General features: G+C 47.9%; 1 protein-coding gene across 1 annotated transcript in view; it reads left to right on the forward strand.

The window, feature by feature from the left end:
• Nucleotides 1-19,943, forward strand: part of LOC144268833 (antigen WC1.1-like) — a 37,862-nt gene extending 17,919 nt beyond the window's left edge. Inside the window, exons 5-15 of the mRNA XM_077824096.1 lie at nucleotides 4,888-5,205; nucleotides 5,285-5,599; nucleotides 8,176-8,490; nucleotides 9,113-9,175; nucleotides 9,251-9,565; nucleotides 9,974-10,159; nucleotides 12,429-12,524; nucleotides 13,989-14,072; nucleotides 17,745-17,834; nucleotides 18,810-18,953; nucleotides 19,795-19,943. Of these exons, the coding sequence (XP_077680222.1) occupies nucleotides 4,888-5,205; nucleotides 5,285-5,599; nucleotides 8,176-8,490; nucleotides 9,113-9,175; nucleotides 9,251-9,565; nucleotides 9,974-10,159; nucleotides 12,429-12,524; nucleotides 13,989-14,072; nucleotides 17,745-17,834; nucleotides 18,810-18,953; nucleotides 19,795-19,943 (2,075 nt within the window). The remainder of the gene's footprint in view (nucleotides 1-4,887; nucleotides 5,206-5,284; nucleotides 5,600-8,175; nucleotides 8,491-9,112; nucleotides 9,176-9,250; nucleotides 9,566-9,973; nucleotides 10,160-12,428; nucleotides 12,525-13,988; nucleotides 14,073-17,744; nucleotides 17,835-18,809; nucleotides 18,954-19,794) is intronic.
• Nucleotides 19,944-20,782: the final 839 nt, after the last annotated feature.

Consider the following 20,782-nt stretch of genomic DNA (forward strand, 5'->3'; position numbering starts at 1 on the left):
GTATCTCAGATCTGTTTAAAAATTGAAATACTGCATTCAAAAAACATCACAGGAAAAATTTTGAGTTGTTGACCCGTTCTAATATTTAGCTTTTATAAAAATAAATAAATAAATAAACAGCATTATTTAGTTCATTTAGTCAAAGCCAAAGGCACAAGAATTAGAAAATACCAGAATTAAGGTTATCTATGTAATGTTAATTCAGTCCCCCACCCTCCCTTCTGCATATATATTATGATACATGCACATATTCTATTATTTTCACCTACCCCCAGCTCCTGCCTCCTTCAGTGCACAGGGAGGATGGTGCTCAGGGGATGGAGGAGCTGTAGAATATTTCTTTTTATCCTCATCATTCAACCTGTGACCCAGGGCCTTATTCGCTCTACAGACCGTACAAACTCTGCACTGAATACAGAATTATTCATTTCTTCATTGGCTTTTCTATTGTGCTCATTACAGTAGTGTGAGAATGCACCACAAACATTAATGAATTTGTCTTCATAACACCCCAGGAGATAGCAGACTCTTATGATGTCCATTTCAAAAGTGACTTAGGCACTTAGAAGCCCAAGAATAACATTGTCAAAAGGCCTAAGTGACTTAGAGACTTAAATCCTATTTTCTCTAGTAACATAGGAGCCCAAGAACCATACAGACTTCTCCCTCTTGCTGCCTAAGTCACTTCTGAAAATGGCACTTAAGCTCCTACGTCATTTTGCTGCTTTTGAAAATTGTACTTACAACGATTAAAGCCAAAATCCCCAACTCACGACTTATTTGGGGTGATTGGGCAGCAACCTGAGACCCTCCGGGCCTGATTCTCCAGAGTACTCACCATTTCTGCAGCGCTTTATATGTTCAGAGTACTCTCCAGACATTAATAAACCCTCACCAAACTCCAGGGAAGTAGGCGGGTAAGTATTATTATTAGCTCCTGTGGCAGGTTGGATCAAGGAAACCCCTTGGGGACTGCCACCTGATGTGCCAAGACTACTTTTGCCCTGCTTTCCCTGCCAGCGTAGGACTCCAGCACCCTGTCTCGCTGAGCCAGACATGCCAGTCTGCTCCAGCACAGACCCAGCGTCTGAAGCACGTGCCCCAGAGCGGCAGACTTAACTGAAAGCAATTTAAGAAGTGTTCTTGTCTTTAACACTCAGATGCCCAACTCCCAATGGGGTCCAAACCCCGAATAAATCCGTTTTACCTTGTATAAAACTTATACAGGGTAAGCTCATAAATTGTCCGCCCTCTATAACACTCAGAGAAAGATATGCACAGCTGTTTACCCCCCGTCCCTGGTATTAATACATACTCTGGGTTAATTAATAAGTAAAATGTGATTTTATTAAATACAGAAAGTAGGATTTAAGTGGTTCCAAGTAGTATCAGACAGAACAAAGTGAATTACCAAGTAAAATATAATAAAACACGCAAATCTAAACCGAATACAGTAATAAAACTGAATACAGGTAAAATCTCACCCTCAGAGATGTTTCAATAAGTTTCTTTCACAGACTGGATGCCTACCTAGTCTGGGCAACATCCTTTCCCTGGTACAGCTCTTGTTCCAGCTCAGGTGGTAGCTAGGGGATTTCTCATGATGCCTGCCCACTTTGTTCTGTTCCACTCACTTATATATCTTTTGCATAAGGCGGGAATCCTTTGTCCCTCTCTGGGTTCCCACCCCTCCTTTTCAATGGAAAAGCACCAGGTTAAAGATGGATTCGAGTTCAGGTGACATGATCACATGTCACTGTCAGACTTCATTACCCACTTGCCAGCATACAGGAAGACTGAGAAGTAAAACAGAGCCATCCTCAGTCAATTGTCCTGGTTAATGGGAGCCATTAAGATTCCAAACCACCATGAATGACCCACACTGTGCATAACTACAGTAGGACCTCAGAGTTATATTTCATATTTCTAGTTTCAGATACACGAGTGATACATTTATACAAATAGGATGACCACACTCAGTAGATTATAAACTTTGTAATTATACCTTACAAAAGACCTTTTGCAGGAAGCATATTTCAGTTACATTATATTCACACTCATCCGCATACTTTCATAAAATCGTACAGAGTGCAATGTCACAGCTCCATTTTACAGACGGTGAAACTGAGAGAGAAAAGCAAAGTGTCCTGCCCAAGGCCACCCAGTGAGTCAGCAGCTGAGTCAGGGGGTCATACAAGCAACAGCCTCACGCTGCACAACCCCGATTTATCCATCCTGGGCACTCAAAGTGGCCAGGGTCCTGCGGGAAAATAATTCACTAGAAAATTAATTTTAATGGCCAGCCAATCTGGTTCCCTTGTGCCTAAATGGAGCCCGTCTTATGGGTCTATAGATCCATAGAGTTTTAAGACCCAAAAAGGCCATTATGATCATCTGCTTCTCCCCTCACCACAAGGACCCCTCCTGCTTAATGAAGTTTCAGCTCCCCTCTCTGCCACGTCTTCAGATCCATGTACAGAGTCTCCATAGGGCTTCTTGCCTGGCTGGAACTGGGGTCCTTACAGAGAAACCTACTGCAGAAGCCCTGGATTTCAACCTTCTTCCTAATAATGGACACGTAGCTTCCAGGACTGACCCCCACAGAGCCTAGAGTCACTGGTGCCGTTACACACCATGACTAAGCCTATGTGGCCCTGCCCAGAACTCTCAACAGACGTCTACTCTCCTCTTTACAACTGATACCTTTGTACCTTGTGGGCAAAAAACCTCGCAGTTCTCCTGCTTCTCACAGAGGCTGCTACCGGCATTCCTAACTGAATTCCCTGCAGCCCTGCCCTGCCTTTCCTAACCAGCTACCCAGCCCAGACCCTGGTTCTTGGAGGGAACTCCTCAGCACATGAAGATCCTGATTTCTCCCTACAATTGCTGAAAGGAGAATCCCTTCTAAGGAAAAACACCTGGTCCCTTCCATACGAGCTCCATCTGCCATGATCCCATCTGGCCTTCCTGAGGGGCTGTGGTACCTAGTAATATCCATGAGCCTCCTCGGAAAACCCCAGATCTAGTCTCTACTCTCACACTACACTAGTGGCATACCTAGGACAGGAAACTTGGGTGGGCCCCAGCTTTTGGGGGGTGGGCAGTGACGGGAGTAGCAGAGGGAGGGGTGCAGGAGGAATCCAGTGCCCTGGGAAGGGGACAGGAGGGAGGGGATTTCTCCTCCCTCCACCCCTTCCAGCCGGCCCTTACCGCTCAGCAGTCACCCCAAGCTGAGGATGCTCAGGGCACACAGGCTGCGGGGCGTGCCTAGGGTAACCAGATAGGAAATGTGAAAAATTGGACAAGTGGTGGGAGGTAATAGGCGCCTATATAAGAAAAAGCCCCAAATATCATGACTTTACCGATAAAATTGGGACATCTGGTCACCTAGGCATACCTTTTGGGCAAACTGGGGTCCCACTAGGGCTCAAGCTCTGCTCACCCTTCCCGACCCTGGCTCAGTGTCCGTCAGCCCAGCCATGTCCCTTTCCTGCCAGTGCCGGGAGCTGCTGCCCCTGTCTCCGGCCCCAGCACTAGCCCCACCCAGACCTGCCCTCAGGAGGCACACCCCCTGCGGGGATAGTGCTGGAGTCAGAGACCAGGGAAGCAGCGCATGGTGCTGGCAGGAGAAAGATGCGGCCAGGCTGACGGACGCCAAGCTGGGGGTAGGAGTCCCAGCCTGTGGATTCGGGGGGCTCCGGCCCTGATTTGGGTGGGCCTGGATGATCACTGGGTGGGCGACAGCCCACCTGTGGCTACACCCCTGCACTACCCAAGCTGGATGCAGGGAGGTCCAGTCTTAGGGTGAACTCCTGGCTCCATTGAAGTCAATGGAGGTTTTACCATTGCCTTCAGCAGGGCCAGGATTTCACTTTTACCCTTGAAATGTTATTTGGCTACCAAGATCCTTGAGCTGTTTGGATCCAGTGCGCACACACTGCACCCGTCAGGTCGCCATACTAGTACATACTGTACCCGACACAGCCAGTGGGTGTGCCCTGCACTGACTCTGCTGTTGTCTTTTAACATTGTCAGTCTCTCCTGGCTGCACCTGGGTCGGAACTCGGGGAGTAATTCCTAACTTACCACCTTGTTATCAGAGTCTCTGATTCTGAGACACACGCAAAGACTGAGATTCACATCCCAAGGGAGTCATAATATTCACCAACAAAGCACGTCCCCTTCCCCACCCCACACACAACCGGCTTCTTGTGCTATGAATTGATCAGCTGGAATCTCACGTTGGACTCAGAGATGACACCACATTTCAGGGGACAGCTCCAGTCAGAACCACCAGTGCCAGGAACTATCTAACACTTGTAGCTCCTGCACTGGATCCACGTGAACCAGGAAAGTTGCCACCTGCTGAGCAAAGATCAGAGGGAACTAAGGGAATTTACCAATAATAACCTGTTCATGACCACCGTGAATCCTGCTCTTCCATTGGCCAAACTCCCTCAAGGCAAACTTGCCTAAATCATTCACGACCCACCTGCTAAGTGCTTGTGCAGACACCGTTCACTGGCTTCCAGGCATTTAAGCCTGGATAAAGTGACTACAAACCTCAGCAGCCATTCCACCACCACACACAGAGACTATTTTCCCAATCAGTAATCGGCAGGAATTCCCTCGCTCACACATTTAGAGAGTCCGTTGGCAAGCCCTTGTGTCAAGCTCAGAGTTTTAAAATCCTTGCAGCACCTTCCACTTTTAGATTCACAGGAATAAGTGTCTTCTGACAGAGGTTGTTCCCTTCAACACTGTGACACACTCTGATCACTGGCTTATACCTTCTTACTGAGAAATAATCCACAATTTCATGTGCAGTATTTCTAGTGTATAAGAGAGAGTGTTATTCAGTGTATTTACCATCTCTCCTGAGCCCAGGTCACTGTGAATCACTCAGACTGCTGAATGGAGAGAGCAGGTGTGATGGGAGAGTTGAGATTTCCCTCCGTGGTGTGTGGGGCAGAGTGCTGGATGACCAGTGGGACATGGACAATGCCAGCGTGGTGTGCAGGGAGCTCCAGTGCGGAGTCGCTGAGAAAGCTTTTAACCCCCTGAAGACTGAGAATGGAACGGGCCCTGTGGGGCTCAGAAGGGTTCAGTGTACAGGAAATGAGACTCGTCTGACTCTCTGTGACATCTCCACGTCTGAGACAGCCCAGGCCGGAATTGCTGAGGATGTCGGTGTCCTTTGCTCAGGTGATTCATTTCCAAATCTCACAAACATTTTCTGTTCAGTAGGAAAATACATATTAACAGCTGCGATCTATCCCTGCAGGGAGCCGGCAGATCAGACTGGTGAATGGGACAGGACGCTGTGCCGGGAGAGTGGAGATTTATTACAATGGCAGCTGGGGGACAGTCTGTGATGATTCCTGGGATCTGTCAGACTCCGATGTCGTTTGCAAACAACTGGGATGTGGACATGCCATCAATGCAACTGTCTCTGCTCATTATGGGCAAGGATCCGGGCAGATCTGGCTGGACCATGTAAACTGCTCTGGGAAGGAATCTGATCTCTGGGCGTGTCCTTCCAGGGGCTGGGACCAGCACAACTGCAGACACAAAGAGGACGCGGGAGTTCTCTGCTCAGGTCTGTTCTGGGAATGCTCACGTGAGCCTGGTTACCAGGGGATTAAATGGAGGGGGCAGATGTTTAAGGAGATTTCTGAGAATGACACTCTCCCTGACTGTCTCTGTCTCCCTTTCCCTTGCGTAACTACCTACCAGGGTCACCATTAGAAAGTCCTCAGCTCCCACCCAGAGGTGTTGGAGATATTGCAAGATTTCCCTTTGAATGCTAGAAGGCTGCATCTCAGGTATCTAAAGGAGATTGTATCATGGAAAGCAGTGACTGAAAAGGATGTAGGGTCCTAGTGGAGAAATAACTGAACATGAGCTCCAAGTGCCGTGTGTGGCAAAACGGGCTAATGAGAACCTTGGATGTATAAACATGGGAATAGTGAGTAGGAGTGGGGACTAAATTTTACTCCTATACATGATGCTGGTGAGACAGATACTGCAATACTTTGTGTCCAGTTCTTATGTCCACAAAAATTGGAGCAGAGAAGAGCCACAAAAGTGATCTGATGAATAAAAGCCTTACAGTGAGAGATTTCAGATGCTGAATCTGTTTAGCTTATCAAAACGACCAAGAGGTAATTTGGTTACATGGCATAAGTCTCTTCACAAGGAGAACATACCACTTCCTAAAGGGCTCTTTAATCTAATGCAGAAAGGCAGAACAAGAGTCGATGGCTAGAAGCTGAAACCAGGCAGATTCAGATAACAAATAAGGCCCAGGTTTTTAACAGGGAGGGTGATTAACCATCGGAACAAACTACCAGGGAAATGGTGCATTCTACATCTCTTGAAGTCTTCCTGTCTAGACTGGATGCCTTTCTGGAAGCTATGCTTACGTCAAACTCAAGTTATTAGGCTCTATGCAGCTGTTTTACAGAAGGTCAGACTATTTGATCTCATGATCCCTGTCACACTGTCTGGAGAGGTTCACGGCACTGAGTGCCCACCTCAGGGCAGATGGTGAGAAACAAGGCAATACCCCAAACTGCTGGTGTGTTCTATAAGTAGATTTCACCGAGCCTGTAACAGATGTGAACTCCTGGACCAATGTTCCCTCTAATTTTTACATCCATGTGTGGAATGAATTTTGTTCTGTGCACCAGTCTAGAGGTGATGTGTGGTGGGGTTGGGGCTGAGGGGTTCAGAATGTGGGAGGCAGCTCAGGGCTGGGGCAGAGGGTGGCTGTCCACGGGGTGAAGGCTCTGGCTGGGGGTGCGAGCTCTGGGGTGGGGCCAGGGATGAGGGGTTTGTAGTTCTGGCTGCCTTGGGGCTGCAGCAGGAAGAGAGGACTCCCCCAAGGACTCTCTTGCTGCAGCAGCCTGGGGCCAGGGGAGAGGCACCTCTCCCCACTGCGTCAGCTCCAGGGCTGGGGAAGACGTGCCTCTCCAGTCTAGGCCCCTGTGGCTGCTTGCCTATGCGGCCTTTGATAGCCTTCTGTGTGTCCATATGGCCACGCAGCTCAGAGGGAACTTAGTCCTGGATCACTGTACCTATCTTACCATGGAGTCACAGACAGTCCCCTTAGACTCTCCAGTCTATTGTCACCCAAACAAACTGGACTTAGGGATAAGTGGTCACTTACACCAAAAATCACATCACATTCAGGTTTCTTCCAATCCCAAGAGACCAGCCACCTACTCAGATAACTTGGTACCCTGGATCTTACACCAAAGACAATGCCTGTAGCCAATCCTGTAATAAAGTATATACAGGTTTATTCACGAGGAAAAAGAAATAAAAGGGTTGTTTACACGGTTAAAGCAAGCAATCATCTACACACAAATGAGTTACCATTTATATCCTCGGAGTGACAGAGTTGTAGTGATCTGTCAAGTCCAAATGTCCTTCAGCGCTGACCCAGGGGTAACCCCTTGGGGTCTCGGGCTTCAGTTTGGATTCTTTACCCTGTCACAGTTCAAACAGCCAAAAAGATGAAAAATTGTCCCATCTATTATTTTTATTTCCCTCTTCCAGCCTTCAAAGCAATAGGATAAGACCTTCTGCATGTACTACATGCAGGGGATGGGTGGCGGGGATCATTCCCGTGCCTGAGTTCACAAGTTCAGAGCAAACATTTTCAGTTATAAAGCAAAACTTACATATGTTCTTGTAGCATGGACCACAGACATCACAAGTGAGATTAATGCCAGGAGCAACTAACCAGCATTTCATAAAGTCTAAACACTCAATACATTCTTACAAGACTAATACCTGTTTTCAGCAAAACTAACACACAGGTGACCCTGCATGGTCTCCAGCTACGAGATTGAAAGTTCTCAGCTAAGGCCTGCAGCCTGGGCAAGAGCTGGCATCTGGCCTGCCAATGTCATAATCCTTCCCGGCCTTTATCTATTACAATCTGTATGTAGCTGCTGCTAAATGGTGGCCTTCCAGAGACTCCCACTGTATTTCTCAGGGGCCTGTGGTGTCTAAAAGAGTCTCTTACTCCTGGAGTGGTTCTCTAGCAGTTGCTCCTGCAGAATGATGCACAGGATCGGTAGCAATCGCCAGGATTTCACTCTTCACACCCCAGTTCATTTCAGAATCAAATGATTTAAATTCCCCTTTTTCTGCATTTCCTTCTAGAGTTCACAGATCTGAGGCTGGTGAGCAACAGTGACTGTGCAGGGCGGCTGGAGGTTTTCTACAACGGGACGTGGGGCAGCGTTTGCTCCAATGCGATGTCTGGAGTCACCCCAGCAATTGTCTGCAAACAGCTGAACTGTGGGGACGGAGGGCAGATTGCAAGTGACTTTGAATATGGAGCAGGTTCTGGTCCCACGTGGCTGGACCACGTTGCATGCAGTGAGCAGCACGGTTCCCTCTGGCAGTGCCTGTCAGAGCCCTGGGATCCAAACTCATGTGATAACCGAGCAGAAGAGACCCATATTTCTTGTACTGGTAATTCTGAAACTGCCTGCACGCGCGTGTGCACACACATGATCGCAATGTGTTTAATTAATTGAAGGGTTAGGAGAGAACTTGTGTTGTTGTTCACGTCTCAGTGTAGGCAGATCTAAATTCTCAACACAAGATACAAACATATTTTCATGATGTTTTATAGGAACAAGCATTTGTCTGATTAACAACAAACATGGAAGTTAATCAATTAATTTTAAAAGAGACCGGTGTTGGACGCTGCGATAAGGTAGTCTGAGAGCCAAGAAAAGCCTCTCCCAAGAGACCGACATTAGGCAGATCTGTAGTTATTAATCCTTTTGGGATGAACTATCAGAGATGGACCCAGGCTGTGCAGTTTGGGTGAGAACTGGAATCCCCCACAACTCTGGGTGCATGTCGGCCTGTGTGTCTGAGTAACAGCTGAATAGCAAATTAATTAGGTATTAAATGACCCAGAGTTCACATTTCAGTTTTTTTTTTCATAGACATTTAGGTCAGAAGGGACCATTTTGATCATCTAGTTCACACAGTGCTGAAATTAGGGGTTTAAAATACATATAAATTCTACTCCCACATCACACACACAACCCAGTGCATTCACCTCAGCTTTTTCTCTCCATAGGAAAAAAACCAAAACCAACTCAGACCCTGTTTGCCGAATGCCCGAACTCTCCAAGCTGCACAGGTATCTCTGCTTCTCACTGTCTCCCTCTTGGTCCCTAAGTTGTCCCAGTAACATGTGAGGTTTCTGCATTTCTAGACCAGGAGAAGTTACGCATCGTGGGAGGAGAGGACAGATGCTTGGGGAGAGTGGAGGTTTGGTACCGTGGCTTCTGGGGAACAGTTTGTGATGACTCCTGGGACATGGCGGATGCGAATGTTGTGTGTAAACAACTGGGCTGTGGATCTGCTGTATCTGCCCCAGGCGAGGCTGCATTCGGCCAGGGGACTGGTCCCATCTGGGTGGAGACGTTGAATTGCAGAGGGACAGAGTCATCTCTCTGGGACTGTCCTGCCAAGCCCTGGGGTGAAAGCAACTGTGGTCATAAGGAAGATGCTTCCGTGAATTGCTCAGGTGAGTGACAGGAGATGTTTCTGCTACATGCTGTAATATTCAGAGAGAAGGATGGTTTAGCCCACCCATCCCCTTTGGTCCCAGACCAGGCCCTCCCATCTCCTGTGTGCCGGAGCATCCTGGATGTTGAGGGGTGGAACGTTTGTGAGGTCAGACTGGCTCAGGCACCAGCCCACATAGCCCCTGCATCCATCATAGGCCCCACTGTGCTGGTTTGTTATGAGAGTCCTCATTACTGCACAGAGCACAAGGGACTTGGGCCCTAAATCACGAACAAACAGGTCCTGTGCTGCTGTGAGGGAGTTTGTGGAGGTGACAGCTGGAGACAACCAGGGACTCTCAGAGGTGAGGATCCCCCCGGGAACAAACAAGTCACCTTCCCCTTGCTACAGGTTCGTGGGCTCCCAGGACTCTCACAGGCTAATCTCTCCCTGTCGCATGTTCATTTCCATCCAGCTCCCCCACGCCGCCCTCTGACCGACAGTGGGAGAGTCACGGTGCCCGTGGTCATCAGCATTATCCTGGGGGCCCTGCTCTGCCTGGTCTTAATCATCCTGGGGGCGCAGGTGCGAAGAGCCAGGGCACAGCGCAGAGGTGGGTCCTGATTGGTGTCACTGTGTGAAATGTTTCTGCAATAGCAGGGGGGCTGCAGGGGGTCAGGGTGAGGGGCGATACCAGGCTGGGTGGGGTGGCCAAGGGTGCCTGTTAACGCCTCTCTCTTTTACTATTTCATTAACTGTCTGGCAGTGGAACAGCCCAACCATGAAATCTGGAGATGATACTGGCTAGGGACCTTTACAGTTTCAGAGAAATGGCATCTGTATCCCCCCGCCCACCCTCCAGTGATCCACTCCAGGAATGCCTACTGAGGCCTCCTCCCATCACCTGTCTCTGGGTGGGAACCCCCTGTCCCATCTCCTTGCGGCCAGGGGGTTTTAAGACTGCACAGCCCCCTGCCTTCCACTGTGATACACCCAGCAAACCAGTCTGCTTACAGGCCAGCCCCCATGCTGTGCTTTCTCCCCAAGGGCTATGAGCAGGGCATTGCGAGCCGTTACAAGTTACCACCCAGCTCTCTCTCAGCAGATTACACCTTATTCCTAGGTTAAAAGTGTGACAGAGAAAACATTAAAAACAATAAAAATTCCTCCACACTTGCTGAACATACCAGAATTCACCCATCTTCCCCATGGGCAGCCTGGTAGACCAACATCCCTCTAACGATTCAGTGTTGGGATCCCCATGGACAGAAGGTCCTGCCCATTGCAGAATCAAAATGAAGGCCCTGAGTCTTTTTAAACTCAGCCTTTCATATCTGAAGTCCTCCTTTGTCTCTTGGTCTCTGGTAACCCAGTTTGAACCAGTCTGTATAAACCACCCTGAAGGTTTTTACCTTTCTAGAGTTGTTTACAATCTCAGTGATTCACCTTAATCATCCACCCACCCACCCACACACACACACAGTGTTTTTTCTTCCTGGAGGAGCTGTGGTAACCCTCCGACATGCAGTAGAACATAAACCATTCATAGCTTTAATACAGTGATTCCCAAAGATACTGCCTGGAGCTGCAGTATCTGCCACAGGGAGGGGATCTGAATATCATGAGGAGAGACATCATGGAAAAGGGACCGAGAGAAATTGGAAATATTGTCAAGGAAAAAAGGTGTATAAAAATAGAGCTGTGGTAAATAGTTGTGAAGAGAGTGATCCAGTAGAAAAGACAATCTTAGGAAGGAAAAGTGTGGGAAAGGAGCATTTTACTGTCTTGTACTCAAAGCTGGCACTTGTCGGGGATTTTACACCTACAACACACTTTATACAAACATTAGCTACCAGCTCCTTGGCAAGAAGATAGAGGACGGGATTGCCATCAACATACATGTAACAGTCACAACTTTGCAGTAAGACAATGACTATAATCAGATCTCATGCTTCAGGGCTTCAGCCAGTGACCTGCATGGGTCAGGAAGGAATTCTGGGAAGACCCATCTTTGTGTTTTGTTTTGCTTCGTTTTGTTTCTTGCCCTCCTCTGAAGCATCAGACATTAGCTACAGAGGGATATGTGTCACTGGATGGGCTGGACCAGTCCTCTGAGGTGATACAGAGAAACCTCTTTCGAAGATAGGTGGGTGGTGTGTCTTTTCCACATGTTCAGGGTCAAAACAATTGTCAGATTTGGGGTCAGGAAGAAATTTCCCCCCAGGTCAGATTGGCAAAAAGGGACCTTGGGGGATTTTCCTCTTCCACTGAAGCATGGAGCGTGGATCACCTGCCAGGATTATCAAGGCATCTCTCAAGTAATCAGTTCCCTGCCACTGCGGGACCCTTGGGCATTGGTGGTACCTTACTCGCTCCTGCTTTCTGCCTGTGGCACACAAGAGTTTATTCTCCTGAGGACTGAAATGCTTTACTCTAAGTGCATCTTTGGGCTCAAACCTAGGGGTATCTGGGTGAAATGCAGTGGCCTGTATTATACAGGAGGTCAGACTAGATGTTCTAATGGTCCCTTAAACTCCATGAAAAAAAAGAGGTTCTCACCATTTTGCAGAGAAACACCTGCGTGGGGGAAGAATTATTTAAGCTGCTCCAAAGGGGAATAGCCAGAAATAATGAGATGAGATTAAAAAACATTTAAGATGAATGTGAGGAAGCTTCCTGACAGCGAATTAGCCCTGGGAAGCATCATCAAAGGGCTGTTGTGGAAAGAAACCCTGTCACCTGGCTCATTTAAATTCCAGCAGTGGGAATGTGCGGTAGGGTTCAGGCTCACACTGGGTCCATGGGGAGAGGCTGGATGATCCCATAGTATTTCCCATCTCTGGTTTCAATGACCCTGTGCAAACCCTGCCCTTTGTTTTCAGGCTCCAGAAGACCCTTGGATCCCTTCTCTGAGGCCGTGTACGAGGAGATTGATTATAACCTGATGAGAAAAAAGCAGGAGATGTTCAGTCGCTCAGGTCTGTGGGTCTGACTCTTAACAGGGGGTAGCTATCTAATGCCCCGTCCATCTGAGGCCCTGACCCAGAGTTAAATCACTGCAGCTTCAGCCCTGTGAGCTTGTCATTGGAGCTGGGCACAAGTCTCCGTTATGAAATGTTTTGGTGAAAAATGCAGATTCAGAGGCACCGAAACATTTCACAAATTCCTGTCAATTTCACCCAATTGTTCCAAATACACACAGAATGATTCATTTCATTTCGACACTTTCTAAAGAAAACATTTTGTTTTTTTCAATTGGATATAACTTTTCCATTAGAAATTTCCTTTAATATTATCGGAATGAAAACAAATAAACAAAAATTAACAAATGTCCAAAAGAACACCAAATGGTTTCATTCAACCTTGAACTTTTTTTTACTTTTGCATTTCCCAAAAATTGCCCCCAAAAAAGTCATTTTTGGCTCAACTCAAAACAATCTTTTGTTTTGCTTTTTCCCCGCAATGGTCAGAAAACCAAATCACCTGGTTTTTTTGCCAAGCTCTAGCTGTGGGAGCTGGGTCTGTGGTGAGACCAGCAGTTACTCATGTAGACTGAGAGAGATGGGTTTCCTTCCCACAATACACTGAGTGTCCCAGTTCTAGGGACAATTAATTTCCCATCTGCCCGTCCTGCAGCCTTGGCGTGTAACCAGTGAGGGGTCAGGAAAGCGACTGTCTGGGGCAGGCTAAACTATCATCTGAAAACTTCTTTGGAGCACTGGAGCAGGGGATGTTCTTTGCCCCCCTCCCACCGCAGCCACTGGTCTGTTGTGTCAGCTCCCTCCTGCCCCCGGAGCAGAGAGATCAGCCCAGGAGAGCCTCATGACTTTGAGTCCTGGCCCTTTTTTCCTTAGTGCCATTTTGTCTCAATGTCTGATGGGAACATCCTGCCCAAGGGCTCTGCTGTGGTGGGGCTCTGGGAACATGCTCAGGGCATCTCCCAGCATCATTGCGAAGATGGTTACAGGGAATCACAAAAAGAAAAGGGGTACTTGTGGCACCTTAGAGACGAACAAATTTATTAATCACAGACTCTGCTTTGGGCCTTTCTTGGTTTAATCTGGAAACACCATGGAGAACTGATTGACTGATTCATGGGGGAGGTGGGTATTTACCCTTAAGAAGGAGGAGTCCCCTCTGTGGCTGAGGAGGCCAGGAGAATTGTGGAACTTCCCTGGACCAGCAGCCAGAGAGGGGCCTTTCAGTCACCACAGCATCCTTCAGGTCAGATTGTATCAGTCACATTTACCACAATAACATGGAGATTTCTCTTGGGGAGTCTGTGTCAGGCTCTCACTACTCGGAGTTGCTGTGAGTCACCATGTCCTGTAGAGGAAGATATAGACTGAGACTGGAAATCCTGCTCCAGGCCCCGGATGTGTTCCCAGTCCCACAGTTGTGCTGTTCTCACTGTGATGAATTTCTGGTTCTCGTCTCTCCAGTCTCCTATTCAGATGATTCAGTGACGAAGCTGCAGTATTATACCGGGGACAGCGAAGGGGAAAATTATCCTGGATCAGAACAAGGTAATGGGGGAGGGGCAGACTCAGGCCAAGAGACCCAAATCTGGGCAGAGAAATGAATTTCTATCACACTTTCTGCAATCGCAGCCATTTCCCCTCACACGGTTCCCATTTTACAGTCGGGTCTCATCCCATTGAACAGGATTTCTGTCAGAATCTCAGGATGGGAACATGTGACCATCTCCTGAGCACACTGAATGGCTCCCAGTGACCTCCCCAAGTGAGGAGCTGGAGGAGACGGGTCAGTCTCTTTGGGTGGAGGCGTCAGTGCCCAGCAGGGCTAGTCTCTTGTCCCCAAGAGAGAGAGGAATCAATCATAGAATCATAGAATCATAGAATATCAGGGTTGGAAGGGACCTCAGGAGGTCATCTAGTCCAACCTCCTGCTCAAAGCAGGACCAATCCTCAACTAAATCATCCCAGCCAGGGCTTTGTCAAGCCTGACCTTAAAAACTTTGAAGGAAGGAGATTCCACCACCTCCCTAGGTAACGGATTTCAGTGTTCCACCACCCTCCTAGTGAAAAAGGTTTTCCTAATATCCAACCTAAACCTCCCCCACTGCAACTTGAGACCATTACTCCTTGTTCTGTCATCTGCTACCACTGAGAACAGTCTAGATCCATCCTCTTTGGAACCCCCTTTCAGGTAGTTGAAAGCAGCTATCAAATCCCCCCTCATTCTTCTCTTCCGTAGACTAAACAAGCCCAGTTCCCTCAGCCTCTCCTCATAAGTTATGTGTTCCAGTTACCTAATCATTTTTGTTGCCCTCCTCTGGACTCTTTCCAATTTTTCCACATCGTTCTTGTAGTGTGGGGCCCAAAATTGGACACAGTACTCCAGATGAGGCCTCACCAATGTCGAATAGAGGGGAACAATCACGTCTCTTGATCTGCTGGCAATGCCCCTACGTATACATCCCAAAATACCATTGGCCTTCTTGGCAACAAGGGCACACTGTTGACTCATATCCAGCTTCTCGTCCACTGTAACCCCTAGGTCCTTTTCTGCAGAACTGCTGCTGAGCCATTCGGTCCCTCGTCTGTAGCGGTGCATGGGATTCTTCCGTCCTAAGTACAGGACTCTGCACTTGTCCTTGTTGAACCTCATCAGATTTCTTTTGGCCCAATTCTCTAATTTGTCTAGGGCCCTCTGTATCCTATCCCTACCCTCCAGCGTATCTACCTCTCCTTCCAGTTTAGTGTCATCTGCAAACTTGCTGAGGGTGCAATCCACACCATCCTCCAGATCATTTATGAAGATATTGAACAAAACCGGCCCCAGAACCGACCCTTGGGGCACTCCACTTGATACCGGCTGCCAACTAGACATGGAGCCATTGATCACTACCCGTTGAGCCCAACAATCTGGCCAACTTTCTATCCACCTTATAGTCCATTCATCCAGCCCATACTTCTTTAACTTGCTGGCAAGAATACTGTGGGAGACCGTGTCAAAAGCTTTGCTAAAGTCAAGGAACAACACGTCCACTGATTTCCCCTCATCCACAGAGCCAGTTATCTTGTCATACAAGGCAATTAGATTAGTCAGGCCTGACTTGCCCTTGGTAAATCCATGCTGACTGTTCCTGATCACTTTCCTCTCCTCTAAGTGCTTCAGAATTGATTCCTTGAGGACCTGCTCCATGATTTTTCCAGGGACTGTGGTGAGGCTGACTGGTCTGTAGTTCCCAGGATCCTCCTTCTTCCCTTTTTTAAAGATGGGCACTACATTAGCCTTTTTCCAGTCGTCCGGGACTTCCCCCGATCGCCATGAGTTTTCAAAGATAATGGCCAATGGCTCTGCAATCACATCTGCCAACTCCTTTTGCACTCTTGGATGCAGCGCATCCGGCTCCATGGACTTGTGCTCATCCAGCTTTTCTAAATAGTCCCGAACACTTCTTTCTCCACAGAGGGCTGGTCACCTCCTCCCCATGCTATGCTGCCCAGTGCAGTAGTCTGGGAGCTGACCTTGTTCGTGAAGACAGAGGCAAAAAAAGCATTGAGTACATTAGCTTTTTCCACATCCTCTGTCACTAGGTTGCCTCCCTCATTCAGTAAGGGGCCCACACTTTCCTTGACTTTCTTCTTGTTGCTAACATACCTGAAGAAATCCTTCTTGTTACTCTTAACATCTCTTGCTAGCTGCAACTCCAGGTGTGATTTGGCCTTCCTGATTTCACTCCTGCATCCCCGAGCAATGATTTTATACTCTTCCCTGGTCATTTGTCCAATCTTCCACTTCTTGTAAGCTTCTTTTTTGTGTTTAAGATCAGCAAGGATTTCACTGTTAAGCCAAGCTGGTCGCCTGCCATATTTACTATTCTTTCTACACATTGGGATGGTTTGTCCCTGTAACCTCAGTAAGGATTCTTTAAAATACAGCCAGCTCTCCTGGACTCCTTTCCCCCTCATGTTATTCTCCCAGGGGATCCTGCCCATCAGTTCCCGGAGGGAGTCAAAGTCTGCTTTTCTGAAGTCCAGGGTCCGTATTTTGCTGCTCTCCTTTCTTCCCTGTGTCAGGATCCTGAACTTGACTATCTCATGGTCACTGCCTCCCAGGTTCCCATCCACTTTTGCTTCCCCTACTAATTCTTCCCAGTTTGTGAGCAGCAGGTCAAGAAGAGCTCTGCCCCTAGTTGGTTCCTCCAGCACTTGCACCAGGAAATTGTCCCCTCCCCTTTCCAAAAATTTCTTGGATTGTCTGTGCACTGCTATATTGCTCTCCCAGCAGAGATCAGGGTGATTGAAGTCTCCCATGAGAACCAGGGCCTGTGATCTAGTAACTTCCGTGAGTTGCTGAAAGAAAGCCTCGTCCACCTCATCCCCCTGGTCCGATGGTCTATAGCAGATTCCCACCACGACATCACCCTTGTTGCTCACATAAGATTGTCCTATGTTATAATTACAGATGGGCTCAGCCCAACTCACTGATCCAAACCCACCAGAACTTTGTGGGAGGGGGGATTTGCAGATTCTGACCCCAGCTTCGGATCTCAGTTTTGGGGCTGGCACCTGTCGCTGAAGCAAAATCCTGGACCTGAACTTCCCGGCCTGGCCCCATCTCTAATTATAAAGAGGGCGGCATTTCTACCCCAGCTGCTCTCAAAAGAGTCCATGATTTGGGCCCTGTGGGAGTTTAACCTGCGGCTGGGTGGGGGAGACACTGAGCAGATGAGCCAGTTCTGCTGAGAAGCTGGAGCGCTGCCAAGTTGAGCCCTGGGCTGCCTGAAAGGCTAGTGGAGAGCAGGAGCTCACAAAGGATCAGGCCAGTGATCTCCCAGTGGGAGCTTTAATTCCTGCAGAGGGGCGGTTTCCCCTCCCCAGTGAAACAGGAAAATTCAAACCTGTCTGCAGAGATCAGATGGATTCACACAGGCCGGCTCTGGCCTGGCAGTGCCCGTGTTCCAACCTGTTATCTCAGCACAACCCAGATCCTGCTCCCACTGAAACACATAAAAGAGCTGCTGTTGGATTCTGCAGGGACAGGATTGGCCCCTTGTTATTTCTGGGACTCCTGTTTCACTGTAGTTCTCTGACTTGTACCGTTCTCAGCATGGGCCCCTGCGACTTCCCCTCTCACGTGCCATGATACACAGCTCTAATTAGAAGGGCCACCTGCACTGAAGAGACGCTGCTGGTGCCATGGGCTGAGTGTGGTGTTTGCTGTTCCAGAGGGCGTTTCCCCAGGGGGGTCTCAGTTGGATTACGATAACGTGGAGGAGCCTGTCTTGAATGACGTCCCCCAGACTCCAGATGGCCGAGGTGAGCCGTGAATCCGCCTCTTGGAAGCAACGTTACCATGTCGAAAAACTAACTGTATTTCCCAGTAGGGACAATAGTGGTTTGTTAAGAAAACCAGGGAGTTCACCCACCAGTATTGTCTATTGGCATAACGCTGGGGGCGCTGACCAGGTGCATGACAAGAGCTGTGTGGAGGCCCAGGGGTAGGGAAGCGTGTGATGTCCTAGGTCATGACAGAGACCCATTGCAGGGATGGAAGGAGCAGTTCGCTCAGCAGCTGTCCATGCTGTACTTGACTCAGGTCACTGCCTTGTGACCCTCAGTGCCAGGAGCACGAGGGTTCCTCACTATTTATAAAGACAACCCAAATCAGAGATCTCTACAGTGCAGCAATGTTCCCTGCAAGCCTTTCCTGGCATGCAGCTATTGCAGCTTATATACATCTGTGTCAGACATGCTGGGACAGGGGGTGGGTGGGACAGGGAGATTTTAAACCCAAGGGCCAATGTCCCACCCTTATTAGCTGGCTCAGCACCCAGTGCTGTCAGTACGTTGGAGACTGATGGCAGTTTTTGGGGTAAACTTTATCAGGAGAACACACTGAAAAGACATTTTTAAGATAATGTCAAGTTTAGGAAGCCGGGAGCAAATTCTGGGCAATTCCAAGTCATTTACATTTGTAATTATTATAACAACATGCCTTGTGGAGCAATGCCTCTGGACTAGATCCCAGTCACCTCTTTCTATAACTCCCCCTCTGCCTCGTCATCTGGGAGCTCTAGGATCCACTCAATCAACAATTGAAATGCATCAGATCAGTGTGATATGTGAAATCCCCTAGTCTAAGGGTTCCAGAGGAGGGCTCCTTTTCCCGTCCTGAGGGTGGAAGTGCTGAGAGATCCGCAGGGACCAGTGAGGCTGGTGCATCTGCAGCTTGTAGTTTATTTCTATCTTCACTGTGACTATTCTCTTAATTACTTCACATCTTCACTTCAGATGCTGCTGCGCTGCCTGGAGATGTCCCAGGGGATGGTTATGATGATGCCAGAGAAGTGTCTGACCCTGAAGGTGACACTGGCTTGGGGCAGAATGATGAGAAAGGCACTGAGGCGAGTGAGAGGAACGGGAATTCACAAAGAGGTGAGTTTGCACTTCACACTGTCTCTGCAGAATGGGAGGGCTGGAAATGTGAGGAATGCAGCAAGGGAACAAACCTGGCCAACCCAGTGCCTGTGAGAAAAACTCTCCTTCTCTCTTCTTTTCATTCCCTCAAAGCAGAGGCTTCAGTGCCTGCAATGGTGACAGGAAAAGTGGGGTCCTTGCTGTATGATATTTCATGGTCAAACCAGAAAGATCCCTCAATCCCTAGGTTCAAATCCTTATGTGGCTGCCACACCCTGGATTACTGGATTGCTATCAATTTACTGCGCGTGTATCTTTTGGGCAGAATCTTATAAACCAAAGTCCTGTTAATGCTGTGCAAATGTTAAAGAGCTTGTGACGCTTCCTGTAAAAGTTGGGCATTTGCCCATTATCATTGGCCAATATCTCCTCTCCCCTCCCCATTGTGTCCTCAGCAGAGACACCACCAGCCACCCCAGAGGAGGTGCAGTGGTGATGAAATGTGCATTGCTTCGTACTTGATAAGAATTATGTGTTCATGTTTGTTGTTAGGGCAGAGTGAATTATACAATGTCCTTAACTAAGAGCTCCTTGCTCGTAAGTGATTGGGTTTTGTACATGAAGTTACAGGTAAATACAGTTGTCACTTGGCACCTTTAAATGTTCAGGAAACCAAGGGTTTTACTTCCAGAATACGTACAGAGGTGATGGATTAAAACTTGTCATGGACCCAATCAGAAGAACGAAGAGGGAACGTTTTCTAACCCAAACTGCAGAGTTCGCTCCACCCTTGCAATGCAGCCAGACCTCGCTATAAAATGGATCCACTGACTGTATGTGTCTCCCTTGATATTTTCAGGTTGGAATCTGCACTCACTAAGGAATGAAGGTGTTTCTGGGATGGAGAAGGAAACCCCATTCCTGCCTCCTGGAGACACAACTTACGATGATGTGGGACACAGTGACTCTGGGAGATCAGTATCAGAACAATGTGATTGGACAAAATAACCTTGTGATGATGGAAAAGCTTTGCCTTTTTCTCTGAGAAATGTTTCCTTTGGCATGATGCCCAGAGACAGACCCTGCCTGGTAGATAGACAAAGCAGGTGTTTTTATAGAATTTGTGAGAAGTTGCAGGAAATTCAATGGCGAGTCGGAAAAAGTTCACAAATTTCCTCTGTATAACTTCCCACTGATTGGCCAGGATGGAATTTTCCTGCTTTTTTATCCCTGTAATTTCTTCAGCTTCATTTTGTGCCTTCTTCTTATTAAATTCTTTCTGAAAGTCTTCCGCATAGTGGACATTTTTCTTGCCGGAGGAATTGTGCAATTTCCAGTGTTCATGATGGGGAGAGGCTGAAATTGAAGAAATCCGAGAGACAAGGGTGGCCACCTCTGGGAGTGGCCGGCTGTTTGACCGGAGGTGAGTTTACACTGAATGTTCTATCAGGCATGTGGTAAAAGTGAGAAACCAGCAAGAGAACATTCTGAGATAAGCAACAAGGTTGTTCCTAAACTGAATTCAGATTTGAAACTTTCACTGAATCCAAGGAGATCAATGGGAAATGCTCCTTTGGATAATTCACACCTGAAATTAAACAAATGCTGAAAGAATTCCCCATTAGCGATAAATACAGAGGATGAATATTTCTGCTCTGATGATAAATGAATTTTATAGACAATAGTGACAAGGGGAAGGTTAATCAGAGTCTGGATTTCCACTGAACCAAGAAGGCTACAACAAGTAACAAGTCACTGAATTCTCACTAGAAACCCCGTTAAAACTAATCGTCTTCGCACAGTGGCATGTTCATTTCCATGACAATCTACAAATATAGTTTACAATC

This window comes from Eretmochelys imbricata, chromosome 1 (genome assembly GCF_965152235.1).
Source record: "Eretmochelys imbricata isolate rEreImb1 chromosome 1, rEreImb1.hap1, whole genome shotgun sequence".
Lineage (NCBI taxonomy): Eukaryota > Metazoa > Chordata > Testudines > Cheloniidae > Eretmochelys > Eretmochelys imbricata.